Here is a 12,420-nt window from a genome sequence, read left to right as displayed (position 1 = left end):
AACAGTTTCAAGGTTTAGAAATAACAAGCATTACTCAAAACTCTTTAGCTCATTGAGGAAATGCTTGACAAGGTGCAGCAACCGCAGTCTCTGTGTAACTCTGAAAAGAAGGGTTTTGTTTGGTTGGTTGGTTTTTGTTTGATAGCAGGAAGCTTTTTGAGGTTAGCAGAAAGCAGCAAATAGCGTTCAACAGAGGAGTTCACTGTGGAAGTAGGAGGTTGGTTTTTTTGAACAGTTAGAATAAGGAACCACCAGAACAGCCTCTGCAGGAAAAGGACAGAATCTCTGTATAGACACCAAGGGCTGATCTGTATTCAGCAAAATCATACCAATGGGTCCTTCTTGGACAAGACCACTTCAAACTGCAGGCCAGAGGATCACATTGTTTAATACTCTCCTACATTTGGGGTTAAAAAGAAACCCACCACTCCCTGTATACTGAAAACTAGCACATCAAGGAGAAATGTTCAAAATGATACCTTTCAGCCTAACGTGCTACTTTTTAAAGTGCAAGGAGTTTGATTAATGTGAGGAGCATGAACATATGTGTTGCCTCCCCGCGTGAAGTCTCAAGTGGTACAGTCCAGGAAAACATTTACCATGTAACTTTGCGGATTAGCCCAGCCTGTCCCATTTTGAGCAGATGCCCTTGATCCAAGAATCAATGAGCTGATGTTGAGTGTGCTGGCAGTCATATGGCGTCACCACAGCACCCTCCCAGCCCAGCCCTGAGCTCTTGCCGCTAGCTTTCAAAGTGGGTTGTAGGCTCCTGAAAACAGATCCCCTCTGATCTCTCTGGCAACCAGTGATCCGCTAGCTCAGTGGGGCAGGGTAAGACAATAAAGGGTACTCCCCCTTGTGGATCTTTTCATGTCTCTTGTGGTGGGAGCTGTGGCTAAAGCTCTTGCCACAAAATCGGCAGGCGTAGGGCTTCTCCCCGGTGTGGATTCTCTGGTGCTGAACCAAGGTGGACTTGTCGGTGAATCTCTTGCCACAGTCGGAGCACACGTACGGCTTCTCCCCCGTGTGGATCCTCTGGTGCCTGAAGAGGTTGGAGCTGACACTGAAGCTCTTTTCGCAGACGTTGCACTGGTAGGGCTTCTCCCCAGTGTGGATGCGCATGTGCTTGATGAGGTCGGCGTTCTGGCTGAAGCTCTGCCAGCACTCCGTGCACGTGTTCAGCACCTCCACGTTCCGTTTGGCCTTGGGCTTGGTGCTGGCTGCTGCGCAAGCCCCCTCCGCCTGCCCCCCTTTGCTCAGCTTCTTCCCCAGTGGGTGCCGCAGGTGGTGTTTCTTGTGGGAGCTGCGGCTGAAGCATTTGCCACAGTCAATGCACTTGTAGGGCTTTTCGCCCGTGTGGATGCGCTGGTGCTGGGTGAGGTTGGATTTGTCATTGAACCTTTTGCCACACTCACTGCATTTATAGGGCTTCTCGCCCGTGTGGATTCTCTGATGTCTGTTCAGGCTGGAGCTGACCCCAAAGCTCTTCCCGCAGTCGGGGCATTTGTATGGCTTTTCATCCGAGTGCGTCCTCCGGTGGTTGACCAGGCTGGAGTTCTGGCTGAAGGTTTTCCCACACTCAATGCAGATGTTTGGTTTCTCTTCCGCCTGAGTGCCCTGATACACCACAAAGTCTTTGCGCTTCCTGATGCCTTGAACGGCTTTCGCTGGCCGGGTCCGCGGCATCCCCTCTTCTCCGGCTTTCGCCTTGCAGTTGCTTTCGCGGGACTGGCTGCACTCAGGAGTGGTGGTTAGCATCTTCCCAGGTTTTCAATGGGAGGGACTCTGCCATCGGTCTTCCATGGCACGGCGTCCTCTTCTGTGTTGTCCGCTATATCTGAGGAAGCATAATTTTCAAACATCAGATGCTGTGGCACCCACTTTATACATATCTATCCACCACGGCCAAAACTAATAAGAATGTAACCCTGCTTCCTCAGGCCCTCTACATGTGCCCACAGTGGCATGGGAAGCCAGTTACCTGAGAGAGATGTGATCCTTTGTTGCTGTCACTTGTGTGTGAATAAAGCAACCAGGTTGGCAGAGTCAATCAGGTGGGTTTTTTTCCACCTGATCATCACCCCCTCTTCTTAGCATCACTCAACCGAATGCCCTAGTGAACCATGAAGACACAATTCCCCCTGTGGTGGATATATGAGAAGAGGGACTACGTCACTTCCAAGTAAATGCAGCCAGAGATGCATATTCAAGTTCACTCCAACGATGTCACATGCACAACAACTTTGGATTCCAGATGAATAGGAGTTAATCCTTTTTTTAAAATGTATTACTGCTGTTTCTATCCTGCTGGGGTTATTTATTCAATTATTCTGTTTTTTCTGTTGTCTGTCTTTTAGTTTATTGGTTTGTGGTTTGATATGTATTGTTTTAATGATTTGTTGTAAGCTACTTTTGAGTGAACTGAAGAAACAGCAGGATATTATTTAAATATATATTATAAGAACATCAGAAAAGTCCTTCTGGATCAGACCAAAGAACTGATCTAGTCCAGTATTCTGTTCCATGGTGGCCAACTAGATGTTCCTCAGGAAGGCAACCACAGGACAGCATTGCAACAACACTCTCCCGCTTGTGTTCTCTAGCAACTGATTTTCAGAGACATATTGCGTCTGACACTGGAGGCAATATGCAAAACCAACTGTAAATTCTCAGTATTATTTAAAAAGCAAGTGTGATAACAATTTTCTCTGGAGATCAGAGATAAAAATGGAAATTGACGTGTCAGAAATTGTTCCACAGCTGTATACATCTCTGGGAACATCAAGTTGTCCAAGAATGACAACAACAACAAAACATTCTAAGGACAGTGCCTCTGTTATGGGAGTACTAGAATCAGCATTGTATCCTGAAAACATGCTAGTGGAAATCCAAATCCTATCTGAAAGAATTTTGTTTTAAAAGCTTACTTTTAACACATTGAAATCCCTCTCACTACATCGCTTTTGTGGCATGCTTCAGTATGACTGTGATCAAATAAAAAGAGGGCTTCTACTCTTTTCCATGTACGCTTAAGTGCTGAGTGGCAATTTGGATCTGTGTTAGTGATGAGTATAGAACTAAGTTGTTGGCAGTTGTGAATATAGAACTAGGGTGATAATTACGCTGGCTAAGGGCACAAACCTATGCATGTTTAGAAAGAAAAAAGTCCTACAACTCCCAGCATTGTCCATGCATTGGAGTGTGCCTTAGGCCCTTTCTACAGCTAAGGATTATCCCAGGAAAATGGAGGGATAGTCCCTGCCTGCTCCTGGGATCCCCTGTGTGTCATTTGCATACACAGGGATGATCCCGGGACAATCCCTGGAAAAAAGACAGGTGTAAAAACGGCCTTAGTTTAATCAAGAACTGGAGTGGAGATGGGGGTGGAGTAGCTTAGTGGCTATGAGACTGCCAAAAACAAACTAGCTGGCCTTACGTAGGGTGACCCTATGAAAAGGAGGACAGGGCTCCTGTATCTTTAACAGTTGCGCAGAAAAGGGAATTTCAGCAGGTGTCATTTGTACATATGGAGAACCTGGTGAAATTCCCTCTTCATCACAACAGTTAAAGGTGCAGGAGCTATACTAGAGTGACCAGATTTAAGAGAGGGCAGGGCACCTGCAGCTTTAACTGTTGTGATGAAGAGGGAATTTCACCAGGTTCCCCATATATACAAATGACACCTGCTGAAATTTCCTTTTCAATACAACTGTTAAAGATACAGGAGCCCTGTCCTCCTTTTCATATGGTCACCCTACCTTAAGCAAGCTGCTCTCAATCAGCCTCAGCCAATGCCTGCCGTCTACAATATAGGGGTGGAGGCAGAGAGGTCATTTCCCTGACGCAAGTCTTTCCAAAGTTGGTGCGGGGCCCAAGATGACAGCAAACTTGGGAGGAAGAGGTGTAAAGATAGCTCAACCTAACAGGTATTTTAACTCTAGTCCTGTGATTGCCTTCAGTGGCAAGCCACATGCCCCTGAGAAGCTCAAAAGCTTTGCATAAGAATAGCACCATAGGCTTAATTAGAATACTGAGACTAGGCCCTAAGGGGGTTGCATGTTTTCCTCATCTCCATCTCCCTCTGCCTTGTGCCTAGGTTTAGTTCAGCATAGGGACCTGCGCTCTCCTTCTTTTTAAAGAGCCATGCATTCGCAGAGGTAGTGTAAACAGGAAATAATACACAACTGCAATAATAGGGACCGCTCTTGCCTGCTGCTTATTATTATTTACAAAGCACCAAAAGTTACTAAGCTCTGTACAAAGATTAAAACAAGAAAACACTTTAAATCTAAAGTATATTATATTATTTTATATTTTATATATAATAATAAAGTAAATGGCAGGATGCATTACGGAGAGAAAGGGAAGTAAAAGGTAAGGAAGGACTTCCCCACCCCCCAGCTTCTGAACATGGATGTTTTGTTTCCTAACATGGGATTGGATCCAGATTTATGCTGGATCAACTGCTCTGGTAGACATGGACAAGACCTCCTTCCCACGGTAGCCTCTCCAGCCCCCAGAAAATGCTACACAGAGAGTCTGGAGACCCTGCGGAATGGGAGGAGCTCTGGTGTGTGTGTGTGTGTGTGGGGAGATCCCCCCAAATCAGGCAGAGGGGTCTTCTGCGAACAGAGCCTGTCCTCTTGAAGAAGGCAGATCCTAGATCCAACCCATGGCCAATAAACATGAGGAGCTTCCAGACGGAGGGCTCCTAGCACTCACAATGCCAAGGCAGTATGCAGCTATTCCATTTTTAATTTCTTTCTTACCTGGGGTAAGAAAACGACAACAGAAGTGGTAAGAAAACCTGGGAAAGTTACAAGTGGAAGATGACCGGTTCTGGACACACCCACCCTGCCACCTCTATCCCGTAAAACTCCGTGAACGAGGCAGTGCAATTGCACAATAAAAGTCTCATCTGGAAGCAGCCTGAGAAATGAAGCCTGAAATTCTCCCCCGTCTCCTCTTCTCCTGAAGCCTGCAGTTCTAAGCGCATTTACTTGGGACTTCAGCGAGACTTCGGAATAGCCATGCAGCAGAGGATCATCCTGTAAGGTTGCAGTCTTAATTTACCTGGGAGTAAATCCCACTGAATTTAATAGGATTTATGTCTGAGCCAACATGCATAGAATTCTACCCTGACAAGCAGCCTAAAAATAATTTCAAATAAATAAAAAGAAATGCGCCTTTAAATTTTCTAACTTTGGCATCCTGTGGAAATGAATTCCAGTCCGTGATCACGCCTTGACCCATCGGGGCGCTTTGTCTCCCCGCTCCTCTTCCCAACCCCGCTCGCCTTTCACCGCATGGTTGCTGCTGCTGCCCACCCGGCCGTCTCTCATTGGTGCTTAAGAAGAGGAGATTCCGGCTCGCAGCCCGTGCGGGGCCTCCCTCGGGGATCGGAGGTGCCTTAGAGACCCTGCCGGCCTGCTCGCTCCCTCGCGGAGTCACCAGCCGCTCCAGGGTCCGCTGCGCGTCTTCCAGGGGCGCAGCCAGATGGAGAGCCGCGGGGACCAGCGCGCTGCACGCCCTTCCTGCCCAAGCTGCGCCCGGACTTCTCCGGCTTTCCGATGGAGGAAGAAGCCGCCGCCGCCACAGACCCTGACCTAGGAAGCTCAACCCCAATCCCGAACTGACAAAGAGAGCAGCAATCGCCACAAGGGCCCTCTGGCGGCCGCAGCCCAAGCATCCAGCGCCGCCGAGTCTGAAGTGAGACGTGCCCGCGATGGGGTTCGCCCTGTTGGGAACGCTTAGTCGTGATCCCGGGGAGAGTTCTGGCTGCTGTGCGTGGCTCCTCAGGGATGTTTAGGGAAAGCGCTCTGCAGGCGCTCAGGGGAACTCATTCAACGCGTTATTATTTCAGACATTCCAGAGTGGAACCCTAGCATTCCTTAAACACAAGTCGAGCTGCTCATCACTCATATTACTTTCGGGCTTGGGTCAAGTATTATTCTAACTGAAGTTCATTCATTTCAATGGGTCTGCTCTACGTAGGGCTAACACTGATGCAATCCACCGTCTGCCTTATATAAATCTTGAGTCTCATATCCACCCTCATTTCTAACCAGAAGGTTTCAAGGTTAGCAGTCCATTTCAGTTGAATGTGAGAACTGGGAGAGAAGAGGATTAAGCAATGGCCAAAGGCCCATTCTTGAATACACTGATTTTGATTTTATTATTACATTTATATCCCACCTTTTCTTCTCCAAGAAACCATGATCCTGGGCATGTTTAGCCTGGAGAAGAGATAACTGAGGGGAGACTCTCAAATACTTGAAAGCACTCTTCAAATACTTAAAAGGTTGTCACACAGAGGAGGGCCAGGATCTCTTCTTGATCCTCCCAGAGTGCAGGACATGGAATAATGGGCTCAAGTTACAGGAAGCCAGATTCCGGCTGGACATCAGGAAAAACTTCCTGACTGTTAGAGCAGTACGACAATGGAACCAGTTACCTAGGGAGGTTGTGGGCTCTCCCACACTACAGGCATTCAAGAGGCATTGAGCAGGGGGTTTGACTTGATGGTCTTATAGGCCCCTTCCAAATCTACTATTCTCTGATTCTATGATTCTATACTTTATCCTCAGAACAACCTGAGGTAGGTGAGGCTGAGAGTCAGGGACAGACCTAGAGTCACCCAGGGAGCTTCATGGCCAAGTGGGGACTAGAAATAAGATCATCCACAGGGGTCCTCTCTGTGAGCCCCTGACAAAGGAAGTGAGGCAGTTGGCTACTAGGAGGAGGGCTTTCTCCTCTGTGGAACGAGCTCCCCGGAGAGGTTTGGCTGGCGCCTACACTGTATTCCTTCTATCGCCAGCTGAAGACCTTTTTATTTTCTCAGTATTTTAATACCTATTAACTTAAATCTAAACTTTGCTGTTTTAATTCCATATTTTAACCTATATCAATTTTTGCTGTGTGGTTTTAGCCTGGTTGTACTTTTTATATTGTATTTTGTATTTGTGTTTTTAGATTGTTGGTTGTTTTTATGCTCTTCATGATTTTAATTTTTGTGAACCGCCCAGAGAGCTTCAGCTATTGGGTGGTATAAAAATGTAATAAATAAATAAATAAATAAATAAATAAATAAATAAATAAATAATAAACCCAGATCTCCCAACTCCCAGTCCAACACTCTACCCACTACGCCACCACATTAGGAACATAGGAAGGCTGCCTTATACTGAGGTTGGACCATGGGTCCATCTAACCCAGTACTTTGTCTGTGGTGGCAAAACTAGAGTCTTGCTGCACCTTAAAGGCTACATTTATTATGGCAGAGAAATTTATGTTATTTATTTATAGCCAAAGAACTCTGGCGATTGGGTGGTATAGAAATGTAATTAATAAATGAGCTTTCATGGACAACAGCCCACTTTTATGGCATATAAGCTTCTGTGGATGATAATCTTAATTAATCAGATGTGCCGCAAAGCTCTTTGTTGTTTTTAGTTACATGTCAGCCCACTCAATCAGTTTTCCTAGAACAAGAACAACAATGAACTGGTCAGAGATAAAGTTACAAAGGAGTAATAAGCACATGGGGTCTGCTGCTGCCGAGTAGGCCAGGACCAGCACTAAGGGTAGGCCCATAGCCCAGTAGGGGCCCACTGGCAACAGCCCCCTAGACTTGCTCCTCCTCTTCCTCATTGCAACCTGTTTGTTCACATGCCCCTGGCTCTGGCCCACGCAGTGGTGGTGGGGAGGAGGAGGAGGAGGAGGAGGAGGAGGAGGAGGAGGAGCAGCAGACGCCCCGGCCTACTTGCTCCCTGGGTCCCTGCCAATCAAGCAAGCAAGTGGTAGCAATGATGAGAAAGAGGAGGAGGAGCAACAGCAGCTACTTGCTGAGGGAGGGGTCACAGGGAGGAGACCTTGCCCATGGGGCCTCAGAAACCTGGAGCTGGCACTGAATTAGCCCTCTGAATGAGAGACCACAAGGAATCCAGTGTGAGAGCATCATATATATATATCTATATATATATATATCTATATATATATCACAATTTTTAAATATTATATATATAAAATTGTGATGGAGTGGGAAAAGAGAGGGAGGAATATCTTCCCACTCCTGTTCTCCTAGTTCACTCCCTCATACCCACACCCACCCACACACCCCTTGAAGCTGGTGCCCACTAAGATTGGTGGGGCCATTGGAGGACATCAGAAGACCATGCGTGGCATTCATCAGCTCCACATTGGAGCAAATGTGCAAATGTACTTGTTTGCTGGGGTTCTCTCTGCCACAAGTGGGTGGGAGAACAGGCAGGGGGTCACTGAGCCACCTCTGCACACACATCCTTTTGGTCTCCACACAAATACTCACATATACATTCCCTTACACTTTTGCATGTGTACAAAACTAGGCAGACGAGATGCTCCGCCCTGTTCCAATCTCCCATGATCCAACATCTCCTTCTTCTTTCCAATCCCTCCTCACCCCACCTCACATATACAGTATACACATTCCCACATTCTTCACTTTTCTCCCCATGACCCCACATCTATGTATCCTTACATGTATGTATTCACATCTCTCTCTCACAGACAGACAGACAGACACACACACACTTGAAGAAGGGAATCCCCTTCTTCCATTGTTGTTCCTTCTCAATTTTGGCAAAGCATTTTTTTAAAAAAAACCTTTATTGTTCATTTGTAATGACTTAATCTCATTTTTTCTTTAGTTTTTCAGCAACTTGATATGAAAATCAAAACAGCTGAAGAAATCTAAAGTTTTCTTTCCAAATATTGTCACCTGAGAATACAAATAAAAAAAATCTGAAAAACAATATTTTTTTTGACGCAAAGGAAATCACAAAAAAAGACCAAGAAACCATTTCTGCAGCCTTCTTTTCTCAGCTTGACAAAGCTCGAAACAGTATGCTGGGATTCGGAAGGGGAAAGAAATTACGATTTGGAATAAAGACATTTTCAAAGTTTCTCCAGTCACCTGGGGGTAATGGCTTACCCATAAAATGCTGAGGCTATCTGGTTCTTTGATAAGATAGTTGGGGATATCAATAGGATTAACTCCTACCTTAAGCACTGGCAGGGGAGGTAAGATAGCAGGATTGCTCCTAATATAACCTCTTCCACCCACAACTGCTATTTTAGGACCAATACATTCTTTGCAAGAACAGCAGATGCTCCTGCTCCTGCTTGTCCCACTAATAATGCAACATATGAATCACTGACACATGGATTTTACTCAGTGCTAGATACAATCCTTCAGATTCCAGTTCGGTGTTAAGCACTATCTGGATATAACTGAACATAAGACATAACTTGACAAAGATCCATTTGCTCTAGTCTCCTGTCTCCAACAGTGGTCAGCCAGATGCTTCTAGGGAGTCCACAAGGAAAACAAGCTAATCCCTTGCATCCCCCACCCTGCCCCTGCAAGCATACCTCCAAGTATGCTGCCTCTGAATATGGCATTTACTTCCTTGGCTAATGTGGCACATAGACATTGGTGGCCCCATCACCGTGAATTTCTGTGTAGCACAATTCTAAACACATTGGTAAGTCCCTCTGTGTTTTATAGGACTTACTCTCTAGTACCTGTGGGTAGGACTGCAGGCTTAATTTTATTAACAGCCATGGAAATACAGTTCAGGACTAGAAGGATGGTTGCAAAACAAATTCTTATGGGCAGCTCCCATACTTTAAAGCAAGCAGCCTTCCCCAACCTGTTGCCTTCCAGGTTCATTGGACTGCAACACCCACCATCCCCCAAAACATGACCTCATTGGCTGAAGATGATGGGAGCTGTAGTTAAACACAATTGGAGGAGGGACTTAATTACATTTAAAAAATAGAAATACAATGCAGGACCATTTCATAGGAAGGGTACAACAAAGTTCCTGATTGTTTTTGCCATGGCAAATGATACGGCAGGAGCCAAGGACCTCATTGGTAGCCCAGTGCTAATCCAAAGCCGTGGCTAGAGGGGCCTGTAGGAGCGGGCAAACTCCAGGCTTGAAGGATCTGTTTTATTTATTTTTTACTAGCAACACCCTGCCCCAGAGATCTGCCAACTGGAGCCTGGTGCAAAAGACATACACTTATGATTACAGCATTCTGAGCCCAGAAATTTGCTCTGAGTGCCAGAACTGATCGCAGCACCCTGTCCTTCCACACAAAACCCCACTCCCCGGTTACCCCACGCTTTCTTCATTTCAACAGTACAGTTTAGGGAGGGAGGGGAGTCATCACGTTGCTGCTGTTGTGAAATAACTGGGAGTCAAAAAATCCTTGCCGATCTACTGCAAATCACGCAGAGATCCTCCAGTAGATCAAGATCTACCTTCTGCTCATCCCTATTGTATTAGGACTACCGGGCCAAGCATCTCCTCAGCCACATCCCTTCTTCCGCTTATAACGCATCAGCCGAAGTCCACGTGGGTCAATAAAAGAGCCAGCAGCTGCTCTGCTTGGGAGTGGAAAGTGTTTACCCCCTCCCCATAAGGATAAGGGGTGTCAGGAAGAGCCCCCCCCCCCGCCTTTTGTACAATCATTCCACCTCCCATCCCAATTGCCCTCTTTACCTGGGATCTCCTCTTGCTCAGGTGCTAAGATCTGCTGCAAAGGCCGGGCTCGCTCCACGGGTCTGGCGCCAGCGGGAATTAGTCCCCGCATTGGTCGGGCCCAGCCGGACATCAGGCCTTCCCTCTCCCCGCTTTCCTTCTCTTGGTGGGGAAGCAGCCGGAGATGCTCAGCGCAGGATCCCAACTCACAACGGAGCGCGCATACAGAAGCAGGGGCGGATGACCCAGGAAGCTCAACCTCCAGGCCCTGCAAACCACGGCTGCGGAGTAGCTGACGGCCGCAGGAAAAGGCAGCTCCTTCCCGTTTGACATGCACAGAGACCCCCCCGGTGGCCGCGGCGCGGAATCGCTTCTCTTGAACTCGCACTAACCCCGTCTGGTGAGCGGTGTTATGGTGTTGCCTTAGCCCCACCGTCTGGAATGAAGACGGTGGGGATGGGAACGCTAGAGCTCCTTAGTACAGAAAACGGTGGTTCTATCGAAAGTATACCTAAATTGTATCTTTGCTTGTTTCTCTTGACCGAGAACTGCATTTTAGGCCCTTTCTACACCTAAGGGTTATCCCAGGAAAATGGAGGGATTGTCCCTGCCTGCTCCTGGGATCCCCTGTATGGCATTTGGATGCACAGGAACAAACCCGGGATGATCCCGGGATATAGGGCTGGTGTAGACATGCCCTTGGGCAGGAATGAAGTCAGTACTGCGTTGACTGGTGTTGGATCACAAGTAATGTCCTTCTCATTCTTGCTACATGTTACTTAGAAATGAGATGGGCCTAGCCTAAAGGACTTCACAGTGCAATCCTATGCATAGGACTGATGGCATGGCTGGGCACATGCAGGGCCCCCCTGGCAAGAGTCCTCTGGAATTGCTTCTCCTCTTCACCATTACAATCTGCTTGTCCCCTGCCCCCCTTTCTTCTCTGCATCAGTGCTTTGGCATAAATGCACACTTGGTCAGGGTTAACATTAACTCTCAATTAACCCATATTAACTCTTTCCAAACCATATCACCACTTAGTATACCATTATACATTCTTCTTTATACTTTTATACATCAACACTTAAAACTAAGAATATACATTCTCATTGAGTTCTCTGGGCTTCTTTTCCTGCTTATATTACTCCATTATACTACAAACTTATATCCTACTTTTTTTTCTTTTTGTAAGGAACCCAGCAGCTTACATGGTCCTCCTCCTTTCCATTTTATCCTCACAACAACCCTGTGAGGTAGGTTAGGCTGAGAGTCAGTGACTGGTCCAAACTCATTCAGTGAGCTTCATGGCCGAGTGGGGACTAAAACTCAGATCTCCGAAGTCCCAGTTCAACACTTTAACCACTACATCATACTGGCTAGTCCTTAAACTAGATTGTACTGTCTGTATTGCAAATCTGTTCTCAGCCGTTGAAGTGTCAGCAAGTGGTGTGCTGTTGACCTTGCATGAGGCACCCCTTTTCTTTTAAAATGTGGGAGTACTGCGAGCAGTGCTGGATGTGAGGTCAGCTATGCATCTTTTGAAATGTTCCTACTTGGAACTTTGATGGCATAGGTGCTGAATATAAATATGACTTAGTGTACACACAGAGGATTGTTTTGGCCCATAACAATTCTCTCTCTCCTCTATTTGAACACTTTTAGCATCACCATCCGCTGCTCAGCTACCTGAGGTGTGTGAGGTCCTAGATGACATGGAGGTAGTCGAGTTCCTTCCCTGATACGGAGAACTTGGGAAGAAATGTATCAATATTTGGAGACAGACTGTCTGTGTACCTCCAAAACCCGTATCTTCAGAAGTGTTCAGATTCAGTCCACTTCAGAGGAGTTCTGCTTTGATTCAGCCATCTCCTGAATCTGAATCAGCCTGATT

At 46.6% G+C, this 12,420-nt stretch overlaps 1 protein-coding gene across 3 annotated transcripts; it reads right to left on the bottom strand.

Moving 5' to 3' along the window:
• On the bottom strand, positions 1-10,773 carry LOC134395897 (zinc finger protein 501-like). 3 transcript variants are annotated; one of them, XM_063122123.1, is made up of 2 exons: positions 10,551-10,773; positions 1-1,837 (listed from the first exon to the last, which is right to left on the bottom strand). In XM_063122123.1, exon 2 carries the CDS (start codon positions 1,756-1,758, stop codon positions 814-816), a length of 945 nt encoding a protein of 314 aa, XP_062978193.1. In that variant the 5' UTR covers positions 1,759-1,837; positions 10,551-10,773; the 3' UTR covers positions 1-813. The 3 variants fall into 3 exon arrangements, with proteins under 3 accessions (XP_062978193.1, XP_062978194.1, XP_062978195.1); XM_063122124.1 differs by lacking the exon at positions 10,551-10,773 and adding an exon at positions 5,203-5,457; XM_063122125.1 differs by lacking the exon at positions 10,551-10,773 and adding an exon at positions 5,074-5,135.
• Positions 10,774-12,420: the final 1,647 nt, after the last annotated feature.

This window comes from Elgaria multicarinata, chromosome 3 (genome assembly GCF_023053635.1).
Source record: "Elgaria multicarinata webbii isolate HBS135686 ecotype San Diego chromosome 3, rElgMul1.1.pri, whole genome shotgun sequence".
NCBI classification, from domain to species: Eukaryota; Metazoa; Chordata; class Lepidosauria; order Squamata; family Anguidae; genus Elgaria; species Elgaria multicarinata.
Note: the sequence above shows the minus strand (reverse complement) of the source record. Positions and strands in the feature narration are given on the sequence as shown.

What these genes read in the sequence shown, in the direction of transcription:
- LOC134395897 (XM_063122123.1), bottom strand. Translation starts at nt 1,758, where the DNA reads ATGCTAACCACCACTCCTGAGTGCAGCCAGTCCCGCGAAAGCAACTGC.